Here is a 25,105-nt window from a genome sequence, read left to right as displayed (position 1 = left end):
TCTCCTCTACAGTAAGATTTACCTTTCATTCTGTTTCACTTTTAATTTTGAGAAAGATAGTTTTGCTTTTCAGATGTGATTGATCTCACTGGAGATGATAAAGATGATCTTCAGAGGGCAATTGCCTTGAGTTTGGAGGAGTCAAACAGGGCATTCAGGGAGACTGGAATAACAGATGAGGAACAAGCCATTAGCAGGTAAACAACCAACTTATATAAAGCAGAAATTAAATTAAAGAGTTGGAAATTGGCCTGTATTGCTTTTTTAAACTTTTAACAAATAATAACTTGTTTACTTTTACTTGTGCTACTGATATGCCTGGCTTCAGGATGCTGATACAATGTTTTGTATGTTCTACACTGGAAAATAATCTATTATGTGTGGACTAGGATTTAATAATATGTATCATATTTTTGTATTTCTTTAAATATGGAGGAAGTGGATGGAGATAGATAATGTGTGGTCATATTTAAATAGGACCTAAACCCAGAAGTTTTTCTTGTGTACCAGGTAAAAACCAACAAAACCAAAACATAAATTAAGAAGTTAATAACTACTTTGTCCTGCTTTTTAAAGTGTTCATTTTACAATAACATTTTCTTCCCTCTGTGTTAAGGCTGAGATTGAGGGAGTGGGTATTGATATTGTGACTTGAGGATACTAAGAGCAGCTGCTCTATTTTAGCAGATGAAGAATGTTATTAACCTATTTAACAAATAAAATTTATAGGGTTTGAGTGAAGTTCTGGTTTTAAAGTTTTATAAACTTAACTCTTTTAGTTTGGGTGTGATAAGAGTCTCTGAGCTAACTAACTTGATCAGATTTTATGATAACTTTTTGTACAGTGTGTGTTTTTTGGTAATGTTGATACAATTATGAAATATTTGGGACTTGAATTAAGCTTGGGTGAGAGGGATGTTGTTTCTTTATTTCCATCTGTCACTGGCCTTGGGAGGAATGTTGAGCTTTTAATTTGTGGCCAGCCTTATTCTAAGGGAAACAGGCAATGATTTGATCCTTAATAGGAGGTAAAGTACTATTTCCTTGTAAAAGACCAATTTTATAAAAAAATAATTTAGATGGGGGAGATTACCCACAATAATTCTTTTTCACAGTTCATTGTGTTTGACAGGCTAAATGACTTACTAAAAAATTCCATCTCTGAGTATATGGATATTTTATTGCTTTATTTGTATTACTTTATCAACAGTAATTTTATTTTCCCTTTTGAAAAATAAATATGCTGATTGTGAGAGTAAACATACCCCTCTGCACCCCCATTTGTGATAAAAGTTGTCTTGTTATATGAATTTAAGACAGCATATTTTACAAGGGAAGGGTGGGAAGAAAGGGGTTTATATTCTCATTAACAACTGGAAAAAGCATTTAAGGGGTTGTTTTTTTTCTAAAAACTCAGTATGTGCATATATACAAGAGAATGGTGGAAGTTCTGTCCTGTTTTTTTTCAGAAGGTCAGCTCTTGCATGTTCCATTTTGAAGGGCAGAATTGCTGTAATTACAGAATTGTGATTTAGGCAGGCACTCAGAAAGATGGACCTATTTCTGGACATGGAAAATTTTCTCCCTCTTTTTATTTACCCAAGCCTTGACTGCTTCTGCTGTGCTCCATTCTTGGGAGCCTTGAAGATTTAGGATTTTTGCTGTAGACTGTTTTTCACTTCTGAAACTGAAAACCCCTCTTTGGTCCTATCTGGTTAGACCATAACTTAGTATTATAAATACTTTCTACTTAAAATACAGTGTGTATTTTTCTGGCTGCAGAAAGTAACAAAGGATGCCTTTTTTCTGTATGTACAAAAGCATCTAGACAATCTGGTTATTTGTAGAGAAAGTGTTGGTTTTATGAAATAGAGACTTCCATCTAATGGCAAAATTGCATACAGTAACACGTGCAATGTCAAATGAAGAGCTTGTTGCAGGTCATATCCCCCTTGGTGCAGTGCACCACATTTTCTATGCTTGCTGGAGGCTTCTTTGGATCATTTGTTGCACAAATTAATTTCACAAAGCTGTACAAAAATATTCACCAAAGGATCCATAGTATTTCATGACACAAGGAAGGGAATGGGACTTTGCTTGTGAATGGAGGCAGAGAAGAATGAGGATCTTGAAGGTTTTGGCAGCATTGAGACATTAGATTAACTCAGTGATGTAGCAAGAAGCACCCTGAGCTGATGGCAAATTATATCAGCATTGAACAAATATAGGAAGTTCAGAATTCTTGATCCAAACTGTTCAATCAGTTTCCTTAAGGACAGAACTTCAGACTGGATTTATTACAAAAAACCAAACCAAACCAAAAATCCCACCCCACTTTGTAGTTAACACCCCACAGAAGAATGTTGGCATTCCAACAGAAAGTGGATAATCTGTGCAGAACTTCGCAAAACAAAAGGTAGAGCACTGTGGTTGTAAACAAGTCAAACTACAGCCATTTACTTTTGATTTTCTAGATACAACAAGAAGCAAAAGTCAAACAGGAGTTCAATAATAAGCAAATTTAAACTTCGGAAATGTTTCATTTTTAAAAATGTAGGCCATGAGCATATTTAAGTAGTTTTTGCTGTGGTAGATATTTTTTTCAAAGATATTCATAGTGGTTTGGAACCTAATTTGTGCAGATTTTGTTATTTCCAAGGGAGAATTAATGGAATTTCTTAACTTGTGTAATTAATGTTGTAATGCACATAGAATTTGCCTTCCTGAATGTAATTACTTTAGACTACCTAATGATTACTGTGTAGGTGTTGAGAGAGTGCATCTGAAATGTCTGAGTGTCTGAGCTGAACATCTTGTACATGGCACGTTTCAAGTCTTTTCCTGTTTCCTCTCTAAATCTCCTAGATCAATGTGCTTGATCAATGTATTTCTTGTTGTGAAGAAGTTTCTCCTGTTTATATTACTTTCTGTGGATTGAAAGAGTCTGAAGCTGGTGAGAGGGCTTTTCTAGGGAAGCCAGTGATATATTTACTGGAAGGAGAAATCAGCTAGCCTGTGCTGTGCCTGTGGTACTGCCCCTATAAAAATGAATCCATGCTGTCAGTGCATAAAGGATGTGCATAGCCCCTGGGCTTGCTTTTAAAAATCAGGGTCATTGAAACTGCTCAGGACTCTGCACTGTGGTAAGCATCATGTGTAGATCCAAGACGGGGTTGTGGAATGTAGAGTCAGGGATATATTCCTGGATGTCCAGCTGTAAGACAGTCACAGTACAAACTCCTATGCTCTTTTAGCTGAGTAACCTGACAGAGTGGGGCTTTTCTGCAGCATGTTGAGTGGGCTTCCTTAAGAGTGTGGTTTGACAGAATCTTTGTGCTGTGGACTTGCCTTGCTGGGGGGTTTTTGCTTTGTCTGATGAACTCCCTGCAGTTCTGCGAAGGTGCTTGGTGGTGCCCAGCTTGTTACAGAGAAATAAAACTCTGCTTTCAAGTCTCATGCCAAGCCTGGCACTAACTAACCCTGCTACAGTATTTCCCTCCAAACAGGATTCCAGCCCTTGGAGGTAGGGGGGCTGTAGGTCCCATGAGTTTAGGTGGAGGGGAGATGCCAAACCCTGCATGTAGCTAGCTGATGGTCTGTGCTGGAGACTGTGCTGCTGTCCCCAAAGGTCACCAAGTGGGGCTTCAGCTCTGTCATCAAAATCCTTGGAATAACTCTCTGGAAGGATGCTTGTTTTGTCAAGCAGCGTAAGATTCTTTATCCAGGTGCTGTCCCAAATTTGTGACTCTATGAATGTAAGACAGTGAGCATTTTATATGAGATATCCTCACTGTGCTAGTAAATACATTCCTTTATGTAGCATTCTAGCTGATCATTAGGTTCCTATTTACTGTGCTCACTGCACTTTATTTCACTTTTCATTTTTGATTTAACTGCATCACAGCTATCATTATGTCTGAAAATTAATTCAGCACATAGAATGTGCAGTTATTGCATGTGCTCCCTGAGGACAGATAATGTTATAAGTAGAATTAAGGAAAAAAACACCATGATTCCTTCAGAAGCAAATACTTTATTAACACATGGAAACACATTTTAGGTCAAGCTAGAGATGACTAAATCCCTTACCTGCTAAAGGAACACAAAATCAAATACAAAGAAATTTTAGTAGGTAATTAAACTGATGAATGGTAATACTCATGGGGGCAGGGAACTGTTTCAGTTTGAGAGTATTTATTTTTCTGAACTTGAATCTTGAAATGCATTGAAATATTCTTGAACTTCTGGGGGGAATAAAAAAAGAGAAGTTGATTCTTTTTACCTGAAACACAAGTGGTGTGAAGTAGGTATTGTAATCCTGTTACAACATCACTTAAATTTATTCCAGTCTGTCAATCTTCTTGTCAGTTTTAAAGGTCCCTTCAAATTAGTTTAAACAAGATTTTAAGCAATTCTACCTACATGACAATTATTTGAACTTTGTATGACATTTTTTTAATTGATTTTTAATGTCCCCATTGAGCAACTTTTGCTCTCAAAGCAGAGTTACACAGGTCATCCAATGCTTTTGAAGGACTGTATTAGTGAAAAGGGAAATTAATTTGACTGTTTCTTTACATTTGGGGTTTTGTTAGTAGAAAAAGCTATCAGAAAAGACTCTTGGAACAATCAGGGTCAGGTTCCATCCCTATGCAGTGTTTGAAGAGATGTCAGAACAGAAGCTCTTAGTGGATTATATGCCTGTCCTTTCAGTGCTGTTTACAGGGTGGCATAAAAAACAAATTTATTAATCCATAGGAAATGACCAGATTTTGTATTTCTGAGACAGATACAAAAGTGCTGTGTGTCAAATGGTCTCTCAAATTAAGAATGCTTCTCTTTTACTGTATTTTTTCCGAAATAAGTATCAATGACAAATTAGTGGAGCAGTTATCTGCAGTAAATTCATATTTCTTGCTAAGATAACTTTTCTTTCTTTGATGGGGACATAGTTTGAAGTAAAAATGTAGGTAGGAAACTGAGAGATTATGAGGAGGAGGGTTGTCCATTTCTATGTTTTTTCTATGATGTTCAGAGTTTATCCTTTAGGAGCTCCCTTTACAGACCAACCTAAACTGCCTTTCTTTGGTTCTTAGTGAATCTAGAACTGAGAGGAGGCAACTCTTCATGCTGCTCAGATTGCTTAGATGCTTGTAATGCAGCCTGTGAAATCCTGTGCTTGGTGTTGGAGAGCAGCTCAGTGTTTTGTCTGAGAGTTGGACTGGATGGCTGGGGACAGTGACTGTGTCAGTAGTGCACACACCAGACTCGTGGCTTATGAGTTAGAGCCACTGTTACATGACCTCAATGCACCCATCTCCATCTTTCTATTTAGAATACACCAACCACAAATTACTTTTAAGGTGTATTTTGTCACCAGGCTAAGCATATGTGCTGATATAGAAATACCATATCAAATGAGGTTTGAGTTGGAGAGCTTCACACCCATCAGGTCTTACTGTCATGTGAAATACAGATATTCAGCATAAATCACACGGGAACAGTTTCCAGCAAAGAAAGTGGTCATTGAAGCATACAATTAAAGTGTTCGATGGCATTTGAAAAATTGCAGGAAGATGTTTTTCCATGGCTCATTAAGTAACTACTTGCAATGTAAAGTGATTAACACAGTTGCACAAGTTGCAAAAATGAAAACTAAGAAAACTGACTTTGTTATTGAAAGTTGCCTTGCTAGCTTTGGCTTCCTGTCAGTAAATGAAAGACTGGTGACTTTTTGCTTTGCATAGCAATAAAAGCATTTGAGGATGAAAGCACTGTACTATTAGTGCTGCCTAAAATTTGTCCATCCTGTTTGAATCTGGTTTTTAAATAATTGATGACTTGTATACATGGCTCTTGTATCTAGAGCTCTCACAGGAGATTCATGCACTCACCGATACCATTTTCCAAAGGGCAATGGAATTGCTGTAGCATAGCTAAAAGTAAAATAGCGTTTTTGAAGACATGTTATTGCATACAATATAATATATTGCATATATTGCTCAGTAACAATAAGTGAGTGATGTCATTATGATGCCTGTATTGTTACCTGAATGTATTTTACTACTTGGTGGGAGATTTTTTTTGATTTGTTTTTCTGGGGTCTTTGTTTTTTTTCTCACATTTTTCCCTCCCTTCTGTTCTCAAAGAGTTCTAGAAGCCAGTATTGCAGAAAATAAAGCGAGTTTAAAGAGGACGCATCCAGAGGTGTGGAGTGACTCTCCAAACCCTTATGATCGAAAGCGGCAAGACAACTGCCCAGTAGGATTAAAGAATGTTGGCAACACGTGCTGGTTTAGTGCTGTCATTCAGGTAAGCACTCTTCAGTTAGCTGTGTGCATTCTTCATTGTATCTGTTGGGAGGTGAGTCAGCTCATTTTAAGTGAATAATTTAAAATAATCTCTTTTCCTGGGAAGTTTAGGCCACTGCATGAGATGTTTTTGCACATTATTTATTTATTTATTGCATCTTCTAATGTGTCTATCTGTAAGTCAGATTGAAGTGTAGAATGTGTTAGTAGCATATATAAGAGAAGTTTCAAAATGTTTTTTATTAAGAAGTTGTTGAAGACAAAGAGTTGACTCTCTGAAGATCTTGGGTGTATGCAGCTCATGCTGACATCAGTGACAATTGTGTCTGCGACAGACTACCCTCCTCAGGATGAGGATGTATATGCAACCTTTTTGAAAGGCACAGAAGTCTCTGGATTACAGTCTGTGGTTCCCATGGGAAACTTCAGTAAACATCCTGACCCTTGCTGGGTCCAACACAGCAGGACACAAGCAAACTAGATTTCTGAAGTTATGAGGAAGAGCTTCTTGGTATGAGCACTGATGGGCCAACTAGGGGTGATGCAAAGCTGAATCTGATGTTCCCTGAAAATGGAAGAACTGAAGGTGGAGTAATGTGGATTTTCTTGACTGTAGCAACCATGAAATAGTAGAGTTCAAGATGCTGCTGGGAGCAAGAAAGGAGTAACAGGACCCAGACCCAGTTCAGGAGAGCAGACTTTGTCTTCTTCTAGGAGTTGGTATCTGGGGTTCCGTAGGTGGAAGTGCAGAGATGCTTAGGAAAGCTAACAGCATTCCCTGATTGCCAGAGGGGTCTGTTCTTCTCTCAGGGAGCTCATAGCCAAGCTTCACTGCCAAGCAGGCAGTGTGCAGGATCTGGAAGCAGAGATGGGCTACTGAGGAGACTGGGGATGTTGCCCAGGCATGAAGGGATGGTATTAGTAAAGTGAAAGCTGACCTGAGTTGGTGCCAAAAGGTTGTCTAGGGTAACAAGAAAAGGTTTTAATGTTATACTGGGCATAAAGGGCTGAGTGAGGAGAATGTTGCTGAATAGAGCAGATGAGATAGTCTTTACCAGTGAGTTCTCAAAGACTTCAGACCTGTGCATAGTTGAGGGAACTCTGAACAAGAATTTGAGTGAGAGATTACTTGAACAAACTTGAAGTCCAGAAGTCCAAACAGAAGTCCAGAAGTCCAAACAGAAGTCCACAGGACACATTGAGCTGTGTCCAGTGGTGAGGAGAGACAGTGGAAAGAAGTTTTAGCAGGTCAACTCTTTCTCATTTTTGCAGTCATGGAGATTTCTGATGTACTTGAGCCAGGCTTTTTAGAGCAGTGCATACTGGGAAGATGAGAGGCAATAAGGAGTCATTGAGATAAGGAAGATGAAGCCTGGATATAAAGAAGCATTTTTTCCTATAAAGACAGGCAGACAGTGGTGGTTGCCCAGGAAGGCTGTGCAGGGTTTGTCAAACTTTGGAAAGTATTAAGATGCCTCAAAAAAAGCCCTAAATAGCCTGGTGTGATCTCACAGGACAATATTGTGAATAATGCTAGTTAGTTTAGTGCCCATCATCTTCTATAAGTTCCAGAGTTGCTTTCCACCATGGACCTCCCTGTATGCATAGCAGTTTTGAATATAGCTTTCTTCTTACATAGATACTCAGTCTCATATGATGTTTCTGTCAGTTCATGTTTGCCAACTCTTGTTTCTACTACACTGCAAATCTCTTTACTGAGTAAACATGGTTAAAACTTGCTGTTGTTTTTCAATCACTTCTGAATGTTACTTACCAGTGCAGTGTTGGTGAATTTGCAGTAACCTCCTTTCAGGTTGGAACAGATGGTTGCTTCTTGTTCCTCTCTTAATTTTTGATCGCCTCTTTGTTTGTACCTGGACTTTCCATCTCACCTCACTGGTGCTTAGTTAAAAGTTTTTGTTGAATGAATTCTTCTGAAGTTGCCCTGAAATCCCAGTAGACTGGGATTGGATAAATTGGAATACTGTTATGCATGTTCTGCTTGATGGAGGTTTTTGGTTTTGTTTGAGGTATGGGTCATTTTGTTTGTTGGTTTGCTTTCAAATGGGAAGGATTCTTTTACCTGCAGGTTGTGTTTAGGTAATGCTGTAGATAATGAAATTGGAAGATTTCTTTAATTGTTCTATGACTCCCCCCCTTCCCACTGAAGTTTTTATGTTCTTGGGCCTCTTTTCTTTTAGCATTAGAGAATCTAAACTGTATTTGAATTTTCTGTGTTCCTAGAGATCTTCTGATGTTTATCTTGTTCATCTCTCCTCGTTTCCTTATTCCATTGCACACATAGCTCTTTTTGCAATAGCAGAAACATTGTATTTGTCCTAACAGAAGCAAACATTTTATTTCCATTAAGATCTTTATGGAGCTAATGTGACTTGGTGTTTTACCTTCTCTGTTGCATAATCAGATTTTATATTCCTAGCAGTCCCAAATCTAAAGACTGATTTTATGTGCATTCCTGTAAAAACCTTTTTATATAGGAAACTGAAAATCTTTAAATAAGTGTTTTTATTAAAACATTAATTTTTAATCTGTTAATCACAGAGATAAGAGCAGAGGGCAGAGAATGTAAAAACCTATGCTAGACCTATGATCTCATGTTATTTATACCCAGTGTGCAACTTTATACCTTGAAAACAGATTAGAAAGAGATCCAGCTAGTTCTTATGGTCACCAGCCATACCATGTGGAAATCTGTGGGGTCTGGAATTATAATGGCTTAATCCTAAAAGATAGTGAAACTTCTGGAGTTAGGTCTATGGAATGTAATTCAAGCAAAGCATTGAAAGATTTATAACTTCGCTTGGTTGAAAATTTAGGTTATTAATATTATCTGTCAGCCAGGAAGATTTATGTTTCAAGCAACCATCCCAGGAAATTTACTACATATTAATTTAGAACATTAGCTAATACCATACTTATGTATTCACAGGGCAGATTGACTACTTGGGTTGCATTGACTGTGTAGAAGTATTTTCTTGCTTTCTTTGGGAGGCTTTTGTAACCTGACACATCACATAGATCAACAATATCTAAATGTTAACTACTGTCAGTCACAATGATATATTGTGTAATATAATCTAAAACTAAATTGCAAAGAAAGAAAAGTCATCCTTCTATTTAAGGTGTGCTTGTTAAGGAAAAAGATTTTGACATTTTGATGCTTTCCTTTTGCAATGTATGTTTTTTATAGGCACCAATTAACTGACTTAGTGAAATGCAGTCATAAATGTTTTGTGTATTTGCATTAAGAGTATGAAATTCCTGAAGAATGTTCGTAGTGACAGCAAAGTCTAACAAGATTCAAACATCACTGGAGATGTTGCCTTTGCCCTGTATTTATTTGTGCCGTGGAGAAGTAGGCACATGTGGAAATCATCTTCTTCTGCACAGGAAGAGGGGAGTCTCTCTTCAGAGAGCTCCCAAACAAAGTTTTGCTTTCAACAGTTACACTCAGCAGTGTTAGAATGAACAGTAATATTTTTCCCACAGTGTAACTTCTGAAAATCTGCCTTGATGTTGAGGACTTCTGACTTGATAATAACATGAATATAAAACCGAGTCCCCAAGACAGTATGTCAAAATAAAGCTTTACTAAATCATGTTCATTTCTTCCTTACCTGCCAAGAAATGAATCAAGTTTCTCAATGTTTTTTCTACCTCTTCTTGAACTTATAATAAACCTACATTTGGGACAGGAGTCCACCCATGCATGATTTTGCTACTGTTTAGTTAGATGAACATTTATAAAAGGATCCATAAATCTTGAGGTTTTAGGATATTTCTGTGTTGGTTGTACATTATTTTTTTATTAATTTCTTTAAATTCTCATTATTGTAACTACATATGCATGCACTTGAAATAGAATTTAAGACATCAAGTTCTATAAAGAAACAAAACACAAATATACCACTGCATGTTTTTACTTTTCTGCAGAAGAATTAATGGCCCCATTGTGAAAAGGTAATGTCACAGTTTTCTTGGCTGTAAGAGTTTACAGCCTGAAAATGGCTTAGAAATAATAAATTTTTGGTGCCTGTGGAGTGGCTCCTTCATCCTATGCTGAGCACAAGTTAAGATTTTTCAGGACATGGGGCGTAGAAGGCAAGTAGGGACAGGACATAGATATGTTTTTGGAATCATGTCTTAGGCTTGCTGCCTGTGCAAGTTCTTCCCCAGATGTTTTGGTTTAAGACATTGCACCAGACAAACTTTATCTTTTGGAGTCCCAAGTGGGGTTCTGGTCATGTGGAAGAAGTAAGGTCCTGGCAGAACCTGCACTGTGGACAAGGTGCTATGGGAAAAGCCCAGATGGTTCAGAGGATGTCACAGTGTGCCAAAGTAGATTTCTGTGGGAGAAGGGAGGTGTGTGGGGAAATCAGTGAAAACTGTACTGTGAATGCTGCTGTCTCCTCTTTCTCCAGTGTCATTCCTCATGTACCTGTGTGCACTCTCTCCCCTAGTCTCATGACTTCCAGAGAGCCAGGTTGCAGCTTCTCCTTTACTAAATGAGGTATCCCAACAGGACAGCTGGGGCTTGGCATCCCCACACACACTTTTCCCTGTGAGTCTGTCAGAATCTGAGGAGAGATTTTTATTTTCCCCCCAAAAGTGAAGAGCTTGCTGCACTCCAAGGGTGCTCTTTAACTTTGATTTTCAGGGTCCCTAACAGCACTTTTGGCATCTTACTCTGTTGCATTGTGTTTGGGAGCAGCTTTCTTGTTTTCCTGATGTCAGTATATTTGGGGTTAGGATCTCCTTTGATCCTAGACTTCTAGTTCTGGGAAGAAGTGAACCAACTTGATGGGTGAGAATCAAACAATTATTTTCTTCCCAGTTGGTGGTTCAGCTACTTGCCAATATTGTTCTTATTTACAGCAGCCTACCACAAGTATCTAACTTTTACATTATTTTATGTTTCTTATTTGTCATGACAGATGGAAAGGATTGTGATGGATGTTGTGGTAGTGCATTAATACCAAAAAGCCTAGGATTATATTATTAAATGTGCACATTTATACATTGTACATGAGTCCCTTGCTTCCCTGGCCATGCAGTGCAAAGGTTGTAGGCTGAAGAACAATCAAATCCCATATGAGTTTAAATGGTCATTGATGGGATATTTTCTTTCCACTATTTTCACTGTGGAGCAGCCTGAGGCAGGGGTTGGTGGGGGATTTAATATAAACTTATCTGTAGAGTTTCATGTGCAGAGGAATAATGATGTTGGAAATCTAGTTTCTTGCTTTCTGCTCCTCTGTCACTCCCTATGTTTCTCTGAAAAGTGAACCCGTCCCTTCCAAATTCAGTCATCCTGTGATATTTGCTGACAGGGTATTTCTTTTCCTGCTTTTTGTGCTTCTGTGGTCTCTGGTTCCCTCAGGTTGTTTATGTTACATTTCAAACTCTTACCTTACATTTAGTGGTTGTTAATATTGCAAAATTTGTTGCGAAGGTGTGGAAAGCTTTAATAGATCATGGCTTTCACTTTGACTCATAAATAGTTGCTTATTTAATTAAAATAAAAGATAAAGGATGCATTGTTTAGGTGTGTTATTTAAATTTGCATCACTTAAGTTGGGCAAGAAGTTGAAAACTGTAACCATGTAAGGAAATGTTGGCTGTGATTTGTTTTGTCCTAACAGATTTTTTTTTTTTTCCTTGCTTTGACCATGTAGTAGAAAAGTGTTTGGATGGCATTTCTTAGTATGTGCCAAGACACAAGCATAAAGTGAATTCTTCTGGACACATATCATACTTAGCTGTCTTCTGAATTGTAGTCATGTTCTCAGTTTGTTGCTATAAACAAGTAAATGTTCTCTAAATGCAGGCTGGTTATTCCATGGTGAGCTGTTTGTTTAAAATGTTGACTTAACCCAAGCCTGCTAGAGGTCTGAGTTTGACTTTTGAGCTCAAACAGTATGCAAGCTGTTTTCCATCTTCTTCCTTGTTGCACCTCAGCCTTCTGGAGATGTAAGACATGTTAGCTTAAGACTGAATTTATACCTAGGTTTTCAGCAGTTTGGAATGCTAATTGGTTGTTTGTTTATAAATAAAAATGTCCTTTTAGAGGTACTTTCCAAAGCTTTTGACAACTGGGATTGAATCTGTGATTCTCAAATTGGTAAATGTTTTCCTCATCACTACCACTGTACATGTGGTCTGAAGTTCAGCCATGAGGCAGTTCCATATCTGTGTTTAAGGGTTTTTGTTTCAGAGGGGAAGAGAAAAAGATAACTCCTCTTCCTATACTTTGACAGTAAATTTGAATAGGAACCTGCTCAAATCCCAGCTTTGAAGCTGCTTTGCTCATTTCCTTTCTGTCTTCCTTATGTGAAATTTTCTAGAGAATGCGACAGAAGCTTTGGACTGTGACAAATAAATCCTCAGTGTTTATAAAGAAGCACAAAACTATGTTTTGGGTGACTTCCTAATTTTCTTAATGAGACTGTCATTAGTCTCTGTTCTAGAAACAGGATTTATCACTTAACAGGAATAAGACACAAACAAGTGGAGTGGGAGAGAACCCCAGAGTAAGTTATAGAGAGGGACAGGGTAGAAAGGAGCATTGTGCCCAGCAGAGTAATCAGTGCAGTAGCAGCAAGCAGCCACTTTATGGACTTTGTTATGAGAAAGTACTTACAAGAATATGAACCACAAAGAAAAAAAAAACCCTCAATAAATAGGAAAGGTCTGGAGAGCCTTAAGGAGGAGAGAGAAGTGATTCTCACAAATTAGAACTAAAGAATGGCCTGGGTTGGAGGGGATCTTAAAGATTATCTGTTTCCAACCCCTGCCACGGGCAGGGACACTTTCCACTAGGCAAGGTTGCTCAGAGCTCCATCCAACCAGGCCCTAAACACTTCCAGGGATGGGACCTGTGTCAGTGCATCATCTTCACAGCTTTAGGAATGTCTTCCTAATATCTGATCTAAACCTGCTCTGTGAGTGTGAATCCATTCCCTCTTGTCCTGTCACTCTGGGGTAGTCTCTCTCCATCTGTCCTGTAGGCTCACTTCAGGTATTGGAAGGACACAGTTAGGTCACCCTGAAGCCTTCTTTTCTACAGGTTGAACAATCACAATTCTCTCAAGATATAGGGATATGGAGTCTGAAAGGCTTGCAAGTTGGTGAGAACTGGACTCAGCTGTCAGCTGCTCATGTTTTTGCAATATGGAGTTTTGGACAATAATATTCAATCAGAGGCATGCAAGAGTATTAAATCACTAATTTGTGCAATATTTAGGAGTACTTTTACTTTGAACCTTAGCATTTCAAATATTGATAACTAGTAAATTTCAAATTCTTCATTATATTGGAGGAAACATGGCAATGCAGGCAGGTATGACCATATATTCCATAGCTCTGTGTTTTTCCTTGATTTGAGTTAACATGTATGTTAACCCTAATAATACTCAATGTACCCCACTAAAACTGGCGCTATATACCTTAAACCATCGAAATAGTTTATAAAGTGAAGAATATAAATCTAATTTGTCATGTTGGCAGAGGAAAACTATTCCAAATAATATACTTTATGCCATAGAACTCTATTTTTGCTTTTTGTTATTAGAACAGTAATGTTATATTCACTATTTATGATTACTCTCTGCTTGTTACACAAAATGAAGCTAGATTTAGTCTTATCTTTGTGGCTTTAAAGAAAAAAGGAAATAAATAAAGACCAAACTGAAGTACATAAAAGACCCCAAATGACTAAATGAGGAAAATGGGTGTTGTGCTGTGCTAATGTGTATAAGTTTTCAAATTATACAAGATCATGTTTAAGCTAAATGCTAGTACCTAAAGGAGTTTGTTTAGGAGCTTTATAGGAATGCATGCTTTTCTTTTTTCTTTCCGAGAGTTGCTTTTCAAGCTCTCCTAGTAATTCAGTTTTTGGGTTTCCTTCTGTTTAGTCTTCTCTCTGTCCTTCCAAGCTTAACCTTTGCAAATTCAGTGGGAATCTGTCTGTGTTCATGGTCTTATGAACTTCAGGTTTTCATGCTAACTTGTATAAAGGTGACGCATATTAAAAATGCATAGTTCTTGTGGTCTTTTCTTGCCTTTTTCTTGGGTTTTTTTTTTGTGGTTTTTTTTTTTTTTTTTTTTTTTTTTTTTTTGTTCTCAGTGCTGGAAACAAATACAAAATTGGTAGTCAAAGAGAACCAAATGTTTTCATCAATCTGTTAGTGAAACAGCTGGGTTAGGCCCTGATGCTTACAAACTTGCAAGATTCCACCCAAGAGCCAGTCTGAAGCTCTCTGCAGCAGCTTGTTGGGTCATCTTGTATCTAGACTCAGAAGTGTTTTCCTACTCTCTAAGTGTTATTTGTGTCACTAACTTTATTAATTTAGGACTCTGCTGGTGGCTTTTAATTACCTGTGTTGCATGCCAGGCATTTATAGATTTAATATACTGAGTAATTTGCAGCACTAATGTAGCATCACCCTTCTTGAATGTTAAGAATTAATTCTTTACTCCGTCAACCTAAATTTTGGCGAGGTTCTTATGTTTGATAATCCTAGACTTTAAGGGGGGGAAAAAGGGATAAGCAGACTGTTTTAAGGGAAACCCAGGCAACCTGTATTCAGAAATTGTGTTTGAACTCAAAGTAAACATTACTCATGAAAGTGAATGTTTTAGTATCTTACAGTATGGAAGCTACAACTCTACCTAGTTCTCTCTGGTATGACTGACAATACATCATAACCACCTATAGCAGGGGAAAGCCACAACATCTTGTATTAATTTTTCAGTATTGTTAGTGTGAATGCTTTAAAATGAGACTGGATTTCTGTTCTTGTTTATTCTCATTTACTTTTACTGTCTTGTTCACCCCCAAAAACTGACAGAATATGAAGCAGTATTGTAAAAATCTGTTTATGTTTGTGACAATTTGAATTGGTATAACTTAGTTTGGCTCAATCAAGTTTCTAGATGACAGCTTTTAAATCATTTAAATTCATTGGGGAAAAAAGCCCCACAAACCCATCTTGTAGTGAGGTTTTCTTTCATGCCTGAGTTTTGCATACTTTAGTCAATTTTAAAGGTATTTAATCAAGGACAGTAGATGTGAAGTATCCACCTTTTTAGATGCAGCCTGTTTTCTTGCACTGGGGCTCCCACACCTTCAGTGTAGCTGAAACCAAGTGGGTAAGAGGTGAGGTGATGCTCCATGCAGTGTGTTTGGAAAGCAGATGTGTTTGGCTTTAGGCTAGGGCCAGTGTGTGGCACTTGGGCCAGGGACAGTCTCTGCTTTGTCTCTTGGTGGCTGCAGAAGAACAGCTTCTGCCTCATGGGCCACTTACCCTGGGCACAGGGAGCCTGGACAAAGCTGGCTCAGAGAACTAGAAAGTGTTTTGCCTCACCCCTTTGTGGCCTCTGGGGTGGTTGGCCTTGGGAGGTCTCTGCTGGGTTTAGGTGAGCTCCTTTTTATCTCCTTAGCTCAGGAAGAACTGCAGGTTCCTCACTGAGATACTTCAGACACTAAAACAGTTGGTTTCAGGCACTTGTTTACACTTACAGTGTGGAATGATCTTTTTTAAATGAAGGTAGAAGTTTCCTTAAGTTGATTTAGCTCACTATAGGAGTGCTACAGCATGACACTGTCCTGTGTGCATCAGTGGTGTTGGCAGCAGATAAACTGAGGGTTCTGCTGCATCTCACAACAACCACGCACATTGCAAGCTTTTCTGGCAAGTTTAACAACTAAACATCTTGCATAAGAAATTTTGAATAGTACAACATTGAAGAAGAAAAGAGCAAATTAAAAAGAGCAAAAATGCTGAACTTGAGTACAGTTTTCTGTACATAATTTGTGTGTTTGTATTATGAAATTGGCCTGTTCAGCTGCTTGGCACTTTGATGGCATTTGGATTAGTTATGGAGAGAATTCAGCCTTTGGACATTGTATTTCAGCAGCTGGTTTATTTTGTACATAAAACATTGCTATGTTTTGCGTGCTAAAGAGCCCACCAGTGGAATGCTGTTACATCATGAGACATAACTTCAATTAGTATCAGCTTCTAGAATGACACTTGAATTAAATATTAACATTTTCTGTGCTTTGAGTAAGTAAACAAAGGACTCTGTTTTAATCTCCCTTCTCTACAAGGTTGGGTAAAAGGGGAACATGTATTTTGAACACCAGAATAAGAAAAAAGTTTGACTACTCGGCTGTCTACTTTGATTCAGCAGGGTCAGAGAGATCTTTTGTTGGCTGATGTTTTTGATACTTTTTAAATCTAAAAAGAAGTGTGACAATGGTAACCTCTTTGTTTTGTTGGGGATACTGTATACCATGGGGTATGGAAAAAGGTTAGAGTCTGTATAGGCTCTTTCACAAGGAGAATCAGGAACATGGAGATATTTCAGACCCTTTTTTTTTCCTACCAATATGTTCTAAATTACTGGAATAAGTGCAGAGCCTCTTCACAATTTGCATTTCACTTATTTGGCACTGTGGTGTTGAAAACCTATTAAATTGATGCGATCTGTGACTTAAGTCTTTACATGGGTAGGACAAGTTCTGGGATCAAAGTCTATTGCTGGGGTAGGCAAACTCTGCCTTTCCAAAACAAGTAGTTAAGATATGTGATAGAGTGGGAGGAGAGTTAATTATAGATTGTAAACACAAGAAAGTACAAATAGGAAGGCAGATTTTTTCTGTACTTCTCTGATGAGCATGTTTAAGGTACTTCAGACCTTTCCTCCTGCTGTGTCTTCATCAAAATTCTCTTCTGTAATGAAGTGATTTTTAGTTAAGATGATTTTTGTCTGTGCAGAAAAGCAGCGATGCAGTTCCACAAGTTCTGAGGCCTCCAGTTCTCAGCCCAATGTGTCGGACTTTTACTGTTTGCAGCCCAGAGTCATCTTGCTCTTGTACTCTCTTGGCTCCAGGCTCTGTGTTACACTGTGGAGTTCTTTGTGGGTGCCTGCAGACACCTGTTTTCCTGTCCTAGACAGACAGACACCTGTCTATTCATGTGTCCATAAAATGGGAATGTTACCAGTCCCTTACCTGCAAAGTTGTATAACCCAATTTCCTTACTCTAATGTGCATGCCTCAGATCTTGTGGGAATGGGAAGAGTGGACAGAATGCAAAATGTTCAGCTAATGCAAGTGGAATTAGGTTGCACATGCAGAGATGTACTCTCTGTACACTGAGAAGTAGATGATAGAGGGGCTACAAGATAAATTTTAGATGGCTAAACAGTGTTTATGTCATTTTGAAAACTGACAGTTATACAATTCATAAAATTCTTGTTGTAAAATGTAATTTGCCTATTATGTAAAATTATTGTTCCTTTTATGTGATTAAGTGCAGAGATTTTTTTTTTTTTTTTACACTGTTTTCTTGGCAAAAGTAATTGTCTTCTGGTGGAAATATGTTTAGCAATGCTCTGCCTTCTGAAACAACACTTAACATTGCATATGTTTGACACTTCATTTGTTTTGTTAAGGCTTATTTGGAAGAGTTTTGTATTGTTTGTAGAAGTGCTTTAAGGTTTTCTTAATTTTTTTCTTTTCAGTCATTATTTAACCTACTGGAGTTTCGAAGACTAGTTTTGAATTTCAATCCTCCTGCAAATGCTCAAGATTTACCCCGAAACCAAAAGGTAAAAGAAGAAGCTGATTTCCTCTCATGGCTGATGAGGGCATTTCTGTCTTGTACTTGAATTTTACACTGTTCTTTAGCTCATATCAGCGTGGGTTTTTAGAGGTGCCAGTTAACAGTTCTCTGAGCTTCCTGTTGTGGATCTTACATAAATGGCATCAGCCTCACAGCAGAGTATGGGACAGGGTGCTGAGAGAGGCAGAGAATTTCTCATGTGAGTGTAGCTTGTCTTAGCAAATGTGTTTTGTTCCAGTTCCCTCCCACTCATGATCTGACATTGAGCTTTCATTTATTAGCTTGTCTCTTCTGGCTTTCTCAGGCAGTGATTATAAGTATAAATTTTCTCATGATTACGCTAGTACTCATATAGGATTAGGGAGGAGAAGGCCTTGGCTTAGGTTTCTTGTAGATTCAGACTGGCAAGAGGGAATGGTCATGGAGTGGGGAACAAAGGTCAGGTTTTCTTCCTTCATGGGCCTCCTTTGAGGACAGATGCAATGGGGGCCCTGTGGTTTCTGTGCTATGAAATGGGAAAGAAGAAATGGAGGAGGAGGTGACTTTATAGAGACACTTGGTTGCCTGATTTTTAGCAGGGACTTATAGAGCAATTAATTTCTGCATATCCAGAAATCGGAATCATAGAATGATTTAGGCTGGAAAGAACCTTAAAGATTAACTATTTTCAACCCCTATCCCATGGACAGGTGTACCTTGCACTAGATCTGGTTGCTCAGAGCTCCATCCAAGCTGGCCTTGAACATTCCCAAGGATGGGGCACCCACAGCTTCTCTGGACAATCTGTGCCAGTGCCTCACCTCCCTCACAGTAAATTATACTAGGGCCTGTTGCCCCTTTCTGTCAGATTTAAAGAAGCGAGTGTGTTGTCAGTCTGTTCCTAGTTGTTTGTCCCTTCAGGATTCTCTGGAATGTTCACTATCAAAAGTAAGAGCTGTAATTAGAGAAGCAGAAGAAAACAGGCAAAGAGAAGACAGTGTCCATTTTCTAAACCTCTGGGTATGTTCCATAAAAGGGAAGTTGAATGTTCAGTCAAGCCTGGATAATTTCTCTCCTGCCCTACCCCCTTCTTTCCTCACCACATTCAAAGTGCAAGAGGTCACTTTTTTTGGTTGGAAAGCATATTTGCATTAGGTCATGAGATGGTGTGAAAAGAAAAACATGGGTAGTGTTCCCAACACAAGGTAGGGATGGGGCAGTGTATTTTAATAAGAAAGGTAAGTCATGCTTTACAAATAGTTGTATTAAATTTTTTAAATTTTCATTTTTAAATTGACTTTCTGCTCAGTATTTATCATCATGTAATTTTAGTCATATCCTTCAGTACTCAGAAATTCTATGTTCATTTTTCAGCATGTAAAAAGCAATTGGCATCTAAAAAGTAGTCTGAAATAGCTGTTGTCTTCATAAACATCTTGCTCAAGCATTGACACTTGCAGCCAAATGACTTTAGCCATTCCAAAGTGCTTTACTTTAGAAATTCTGACCATGACAGACAATAAGTTGGTGTGAAATGGTGTAACACCAGACAAGTGCATGGATTTGGACAGAAACTTTGCTTTCTGCAGGCCTGCTAGAAAGAATCTCTGGCAGTAGTTTGTGCTCTTTCCTAACTTACATTCTGGAATGACGTAACATTATTACTTGGTGTACTCATCTATCTTATCTACAGCTGAAAAAGGATTGAAGAGAATTTAGGATAAGGGATCGCTGCACTAGTTGGAATTTAGATGGATAGGAGAAGACATAAGCATGCATGCCCCCATATATGGTGTCTTTATTTCTTTGTAAGTGAAGGCAATTAGAGGCAAATTGATTCAGAGTTGTAATATAAGTTACCAGTTGATAGTAGAAAAAAAAGTAAAGCCTTGGAATTTACTTCCGACTGCTTACTTATTTTAAAACTATTTTGCTTCAGTTTTGGTTTTGTTTTTATTTTTGTTCTGATATTAACTACCATATGTGACTGACATTCTTCAGGATCAAATTTCTTTGCTAATAAAGGATATGTTTTAACAATCCCAGATTTTGAATACTTGGGTTTACATCCTGTTGTTCTTCCAGTTGGTGGGAGTTTGAGTTTAATGCTGGGGTCATGACAATCTCTTGATTTAGAATTAAAGCATGTGGTTGTACTTCAGGGAATATTGCAGAGCACAGTGTTGGTTCTTTCCCATCAATATATTGAATCCAAATGCCATGAATAATTTGGCATGTAAACTTTTTAATCCAAAAGTCATTGGTATAAATTTTTACATCAAAAAAAAACCCCAAACAACAGCCCCACCTTATTTGTCTCTGCTAATTGGGCTTCGAATTTCTGGATTTGGGTGTACACTTGAAATCTTCAATTTGATTATGCTCTTTTTAATTGGAAAATAATTTGTCTTCCTTGGTTTCTTTCTGTAGAACAAATGTAGTTCTCTGTAGTTACTGCAGCTTCTTTACTGTCCCCATTCTCTTGGCTGTTGCTGTCACATGAACAGATCTTTTTGCTGTACACACTGAGACCAGCTAAATATTTGGCCTCAGTAATGTCTTCAGGAAACATTTTATTATCAGAGGAAAGGGGTTACTGCGCTCCAGGTTAGCACATCCTTCTGCCTGTGCTGATATTATTGAAATATTATCAATATTTCACTCTCCTGGCAAAGTGATTGGCCATAATGAATGTTTGCTATGTATTAAATATGTAGACTGCTTTAAAAGCATTTCTAATAAGTTATTCCGACACGTATTAGGAAATTATTTATGCAGGCAGGATAGGTGACAAAGTGGAGAATGTCTTACATTATGACATTTCCGCACAGTTCTTACTTAAAAACTTACTTTAATCTTTTTTTTGTGTTGGTGCATGTACATGATGCTTTAGAGGTGAGAGCTGTATGCTGTGCTGTGGATCACTTTATCAGTTCTTTGTTTTGATGTGCAAGTCCTTTCGTGGAACTCAGTACCTTATCTTAGGGATTGGCCCACCTTATTTTGAAGATTTTAGGTTTGTTCTGGTCAAGGATCATGTCTAATGGATTAAATCAAGCTTTTTCAAAAGCAGCAAGGATTTCTTTAGTTTTAGAGAACTCTGGTAGCCTTTGTAGGTATTTGTTCCGAGTAATCCTACTTACATTGATAGGTAGTTGTTCAAGCTAAGGCTAAAAGCATGGCTAAAAGCTCAGCCAAACTTGTAGTGTAAATTTGGGTAATGCTATAATGTACTGTGTACATTATAATAATGCCTATGCACTTCAGATTTAACAAAAAGAAGGTAAGATCTAGAGCATTCTGTGGTTAATAATTTATTTTATGCGTATGAACTAGCACTGCTATTGAAGCATCTTTATAAAATATATCTAAAAATTGAAATGTCTTTTGCTTTAATACAACACTTTAAGAAAACAGTAAGACAAATACAACTTTTGCAATTTGTTTCCTTCTTTTGTGGTTATATAGTCCTTTAAGTATCAAAATGGGACACTGATTTTGTTCTTAAATTAGGATGATTTGATGCTGAATTAGGGTGGCACTTGAAGTACAGCCTTTTATGTGAACAGTGATAATGACTGGCAGGTGTTTTGCAAGGTGGACTAGAAGAGCAAGTTAAATTCAGAGATTTACATGACTAGAAGTATTTCCTAGGTATTATGTGGAACACACTGAATTCACTGTGCACTTTTGAAATCTGAAGTAAACCATATTTTACATACAAAAAGCTTTATGCCTCCTGGGTTGACACAGGAGTGACTAAACAAGTCTGCTGTTTGATGAGCATGTGAAATAGTTTGTTATCAAGTAATTCCAGTTTGACCAGTATCAGACATTTGTGCTGCCTTTGAATGATACTTTGTTCTAAATACAAGTTGATATTACACAGGGTTTAATTTCACAAGTATTTGCCAATTATCTACTCAGGAGTAGATATCCAATCTCTGCAGCATTGGTAGCCTGTGATTTAATCTATGGTATTTGTGTTTCAGTTTATTTGTTTTTCATTATGCAGGCAGAAAGTATTTCTTCTTTTCTGGAAACCAGCAGAAGAATGCCATAGTCACATGAACTGTACTTCAAAATTGGATGGAACAGGAGAGCAGGCTATTTTACTTGTGTCAAGAGAAATAATAAAGGTTAATGTAGATTCAGAAGTTCAGTCTTCAGTAAAAAATAAGCTTAAAAAAGATGCTGAGTAGTGTATAGGTTCACAAGAAGTTCTTCTAGAGATACAGAAGAATACTGATTTAAATAAAATAATGCATATTGTTAGAGGGCGTTACTTAAGGCTTTGTAAGTCTCGAGAGAAACATTTCTGTCCTAAATGCAACTCTGCTTGTCCAGTTGTGAATTCAGGCCCACTCCAAGACAAACAGTATCATCTAGATATTGATTTCAGGCAACCTTTAGTTTCTGAAATTGAATTTTCTTCCCAAAGAACTGCATTATTTTGTAACATTGACAAGTAAAAGGCATGCAGCATTACCTTGGTAGTACTACAAGTAACCTTATATCTGATTTTGACATTACTCAGGTTATTGGGCAACATTTCTGTTGAGCAGATTTGTTATCACTTTGTTAAATATTTTTATTCTTCACACACAGGAACATAGGAATCTGCCTTTCATGCGTGAATTGAGGTACCTGTTTGCACTTCTGGTTGGTTCAAAGAGAAAATATGTTGATCCATCAAGAGCAGTTGAAATCCTTAAAGATGCTTTTAAATCAAATGATTCCCAGCAGGTAAATTCCATGCATTTTCAATCAATTTTATGCATGTTTTTATATGGTCATATTATAATAGGAAATACTTACTGTAGACAACAGAATTTTAAAATGTCCCCAGAAAAGCAACTTCTAATTATCACGGTCTTTGAATTTACGTGATTTCTGGTTATATTTATTAGAAAGATGTAAAAACAAAACAAAACAACCCCAAAAAAACCAAATTCTAGACAGCAGGACTATTTTATTCAATACACTTTCTTCCTATTATTTTAGAAATAAGCTAATAGTTCAACAGTCTTGTTTTTAGGCTTTAGTTTAACTTCTAAGTCTGGGGGTTTTTGAAGGAGAAATACTGTTCTGATCTACACCCAGTGTTGTACTGTTAATGTGCAGTGCCATTATACTGCTTGTTTTGGTTTGGAGTATCTAAATATTCAGGATTATTACCCAAATCTTAGTGTGCATATTCTGCTTTTTTTTTTGGTGAAATGAGGTATGTGGCTGAGGTGTTTAATTACAGTAGCACACTGAATTTAGTGCTTGATGAAAGTAATATTAGTCACCACTTGCTAGATACCAAAGGGTTTGAACAATGGGATTCAAGAGATGCCTTTGGACTAGCGTGGTGTGAAAGCTGAGCCCAAGTAACAAGGATCACAGGACAGTGTCACTGCTGAGGAACCCCAGAGCCACTCATAAAGAAAACAATCATGGCATAGTCTTAGACATTGTGTGATTCTGGAACACTGGTGGAGGGGGAAGGGAATTCTGCTAAACTGGTCTTGTAAAGTGGCACTTTGTTGTGTTCTGTTACATATGTGTACTGATCACTTTATTTTTTAACAGCAAGATGTTAGTGAATTTACACACAAATTATTAGATTGGCTGGAAGATGCCTTCCAAATTAAAGCTGAAGAAGAGAGGTAAGATTTTTTTTCTAACTCTGCATGTTGAATATTTTAAATGAGAGAAAAGCAAAGCAAATGACCAAAAATCCAATTCTCTGTATGGCTGAAAAAATTTTGTTCTAAATATAGCTTGTTTTAGTTCAAATGTGATTTTTTTCCATGCATATCAATACTTTCAGTTTTTTTTCCATAAGTTGTCTTTTTTCACCCTCTTATTTCATGTAAGAAATCTAGCTCTGGGAAGTCCAGAGTATATAAAGAGTAAAATAAAGAGGTGTTTTGTACATAGTCAATTAGGCTTTTTTAAAGTACTTCAAAAACCTCACTCCTCTTTCTCATCCCAGAAGAAAATACTCATTGTTTGTATTAGTGAGCATCTGGAAACTCTTTTGAATACATGATTTTTTCATATAATATTTCAAGAAACAGTTTTTAAAAGGTTTTTGTGCAGTTTAAGCACTCATTATTGTATCTGGTTTGCATAGATTATCTTAAAATTAAATGCTTCTGAAAATTAGTTTTCAGAATATAGTTTTTCCTGCAAATACCTGAATCATTCTTATCATCATTAGAGTGAAGTACAAAAATAAACTAGCAGTAAAATGGGCATCATTTCTATAATGAATTAAGAAGACTTTAAAATTCTGAATTCATTCATTCTGAACTCTGAATTTGAGAAGAAGTCATAGTTTTATAAATCAAAGGTTTTAGCTTTGACTTGGATTTTTTTTTGCACTAACAAAGCTCCTGTTCTTTTAGGGATGGAGAAAAACCAAAGAACCCAATGGTGGAGTTGTTTTATGGACGATTTCTAGCAGTAGGTGTACTTGAAGGTATGCATCAGAATTTACTTGGACTTCTCTGGTCATGTCTGATTTGTGCTTGTCCAAGCACACAAGTGACTGATGCAGTTTTAGGATTATAGCAACTTCTGCAGAAGAAGATGTGGAGAACACACATACATACATTTGTCTGTGACAAATGGTTGGTCAGGTATGAGGAGAAATGCAGTGAGCTGCAGGGATCCACAAAGACTGTTTTCATGATGTTCAGGAGCTGAGTGTATGTTCTCAGTGCAGCAGAAGTTGGGGTGAGATGCTGAGGGAAGGTGCTTGGAACAAATTACTGGAGCACTGTTACCACTTACTAACAGTGTACAGAAGGCAAACTGCTGTATTTCACTGAGCTGTACTCTTGTGCTCCCTCTGATTCATTTGATGCAATTTAAAACTTCAGTAATTACGTTTCCTGCTCCACAATTTCTCATATGGAAAACTCACCCTCCTAAAAGTACAGTTTGTTGGAAAACAAGTCAGTGGAAACTTGCTCAAGGGCAGCATTGGAGAGAGTGCTAAGGAGGAAGAGACTGTACAACAAGCTTCCTTGTATCTTATCTGTATGTAATTAGTAGATCTGCAGAATTGTACTGTTCTCTATTTCCAAAAGGCTATGAAAGTATTTTTGTTTTAATGTAAATTATTTTTGTTTTAATGTAAAGTATGAAAGTATTTTCATTTTAATGTTG

At 37.4% G+C, this 25,105-nt stretch overlaps 1 protein-coding gene across 3 annotated transcripts in view; it reads left to right on the top strand.

Moving 5' to 3' along the window:
- The window catches only part of USP25 (ubiquitin specific peptidase 25), an 88,753-nt gene that overhangs the window by 31,824 nt on the left and 31,824 nt on the right, over window positions 1-25,105 (top strand). For all 3 annotated transcript variants that reach the window (XM_021532382.3, XM_021532380.3, XM_021532379.3), the window contains exons 4-9: window positions 74-197; window positions 6,150-6,312; window positions 17,862-17,948; window positions 22,550-22,687; window positions 23,519-23,595; window positions 24,340-24,413. In XM_021532382.3, the coding sequence (XP_021388057.1) occupies window positions 22,571-22,687; window positions 23,519-23,595; window positions 24,340-24,413 (268 nt within the window). In that variant the 5' untranslated portion in view covers window positions 74-197; window positions 6,150-6,312; window positions 17,862-17,948; window positions 22,550-22,570. The remainder of the gene's footprint in view (window positions 1-73; window positions 198-6,149; window positions 6,313-17,861; window positions 17,949-22,549; window positions 22,688-23,518; window positions 23,596-24,339; window positions 24,414-25,105) is intronic.

This window comes from Lonchura striata, chromosome 2, assembly GCF_046129695.1.
Source record: "Lonchura striata isolate bLonStr1 chromosome 2, bLonStr1.mat, whole genome shotgun sequence".
NCBI lineage: Eukaryota > Metazoa > Chordata > Aves > Passeriformes > Estrildidae > Lonchura > Lonchura striata.
Note: the sequence above shows the minus strand (reverse complement) of the source record. Positions and strands in the feature narration are given on the sequence as shown.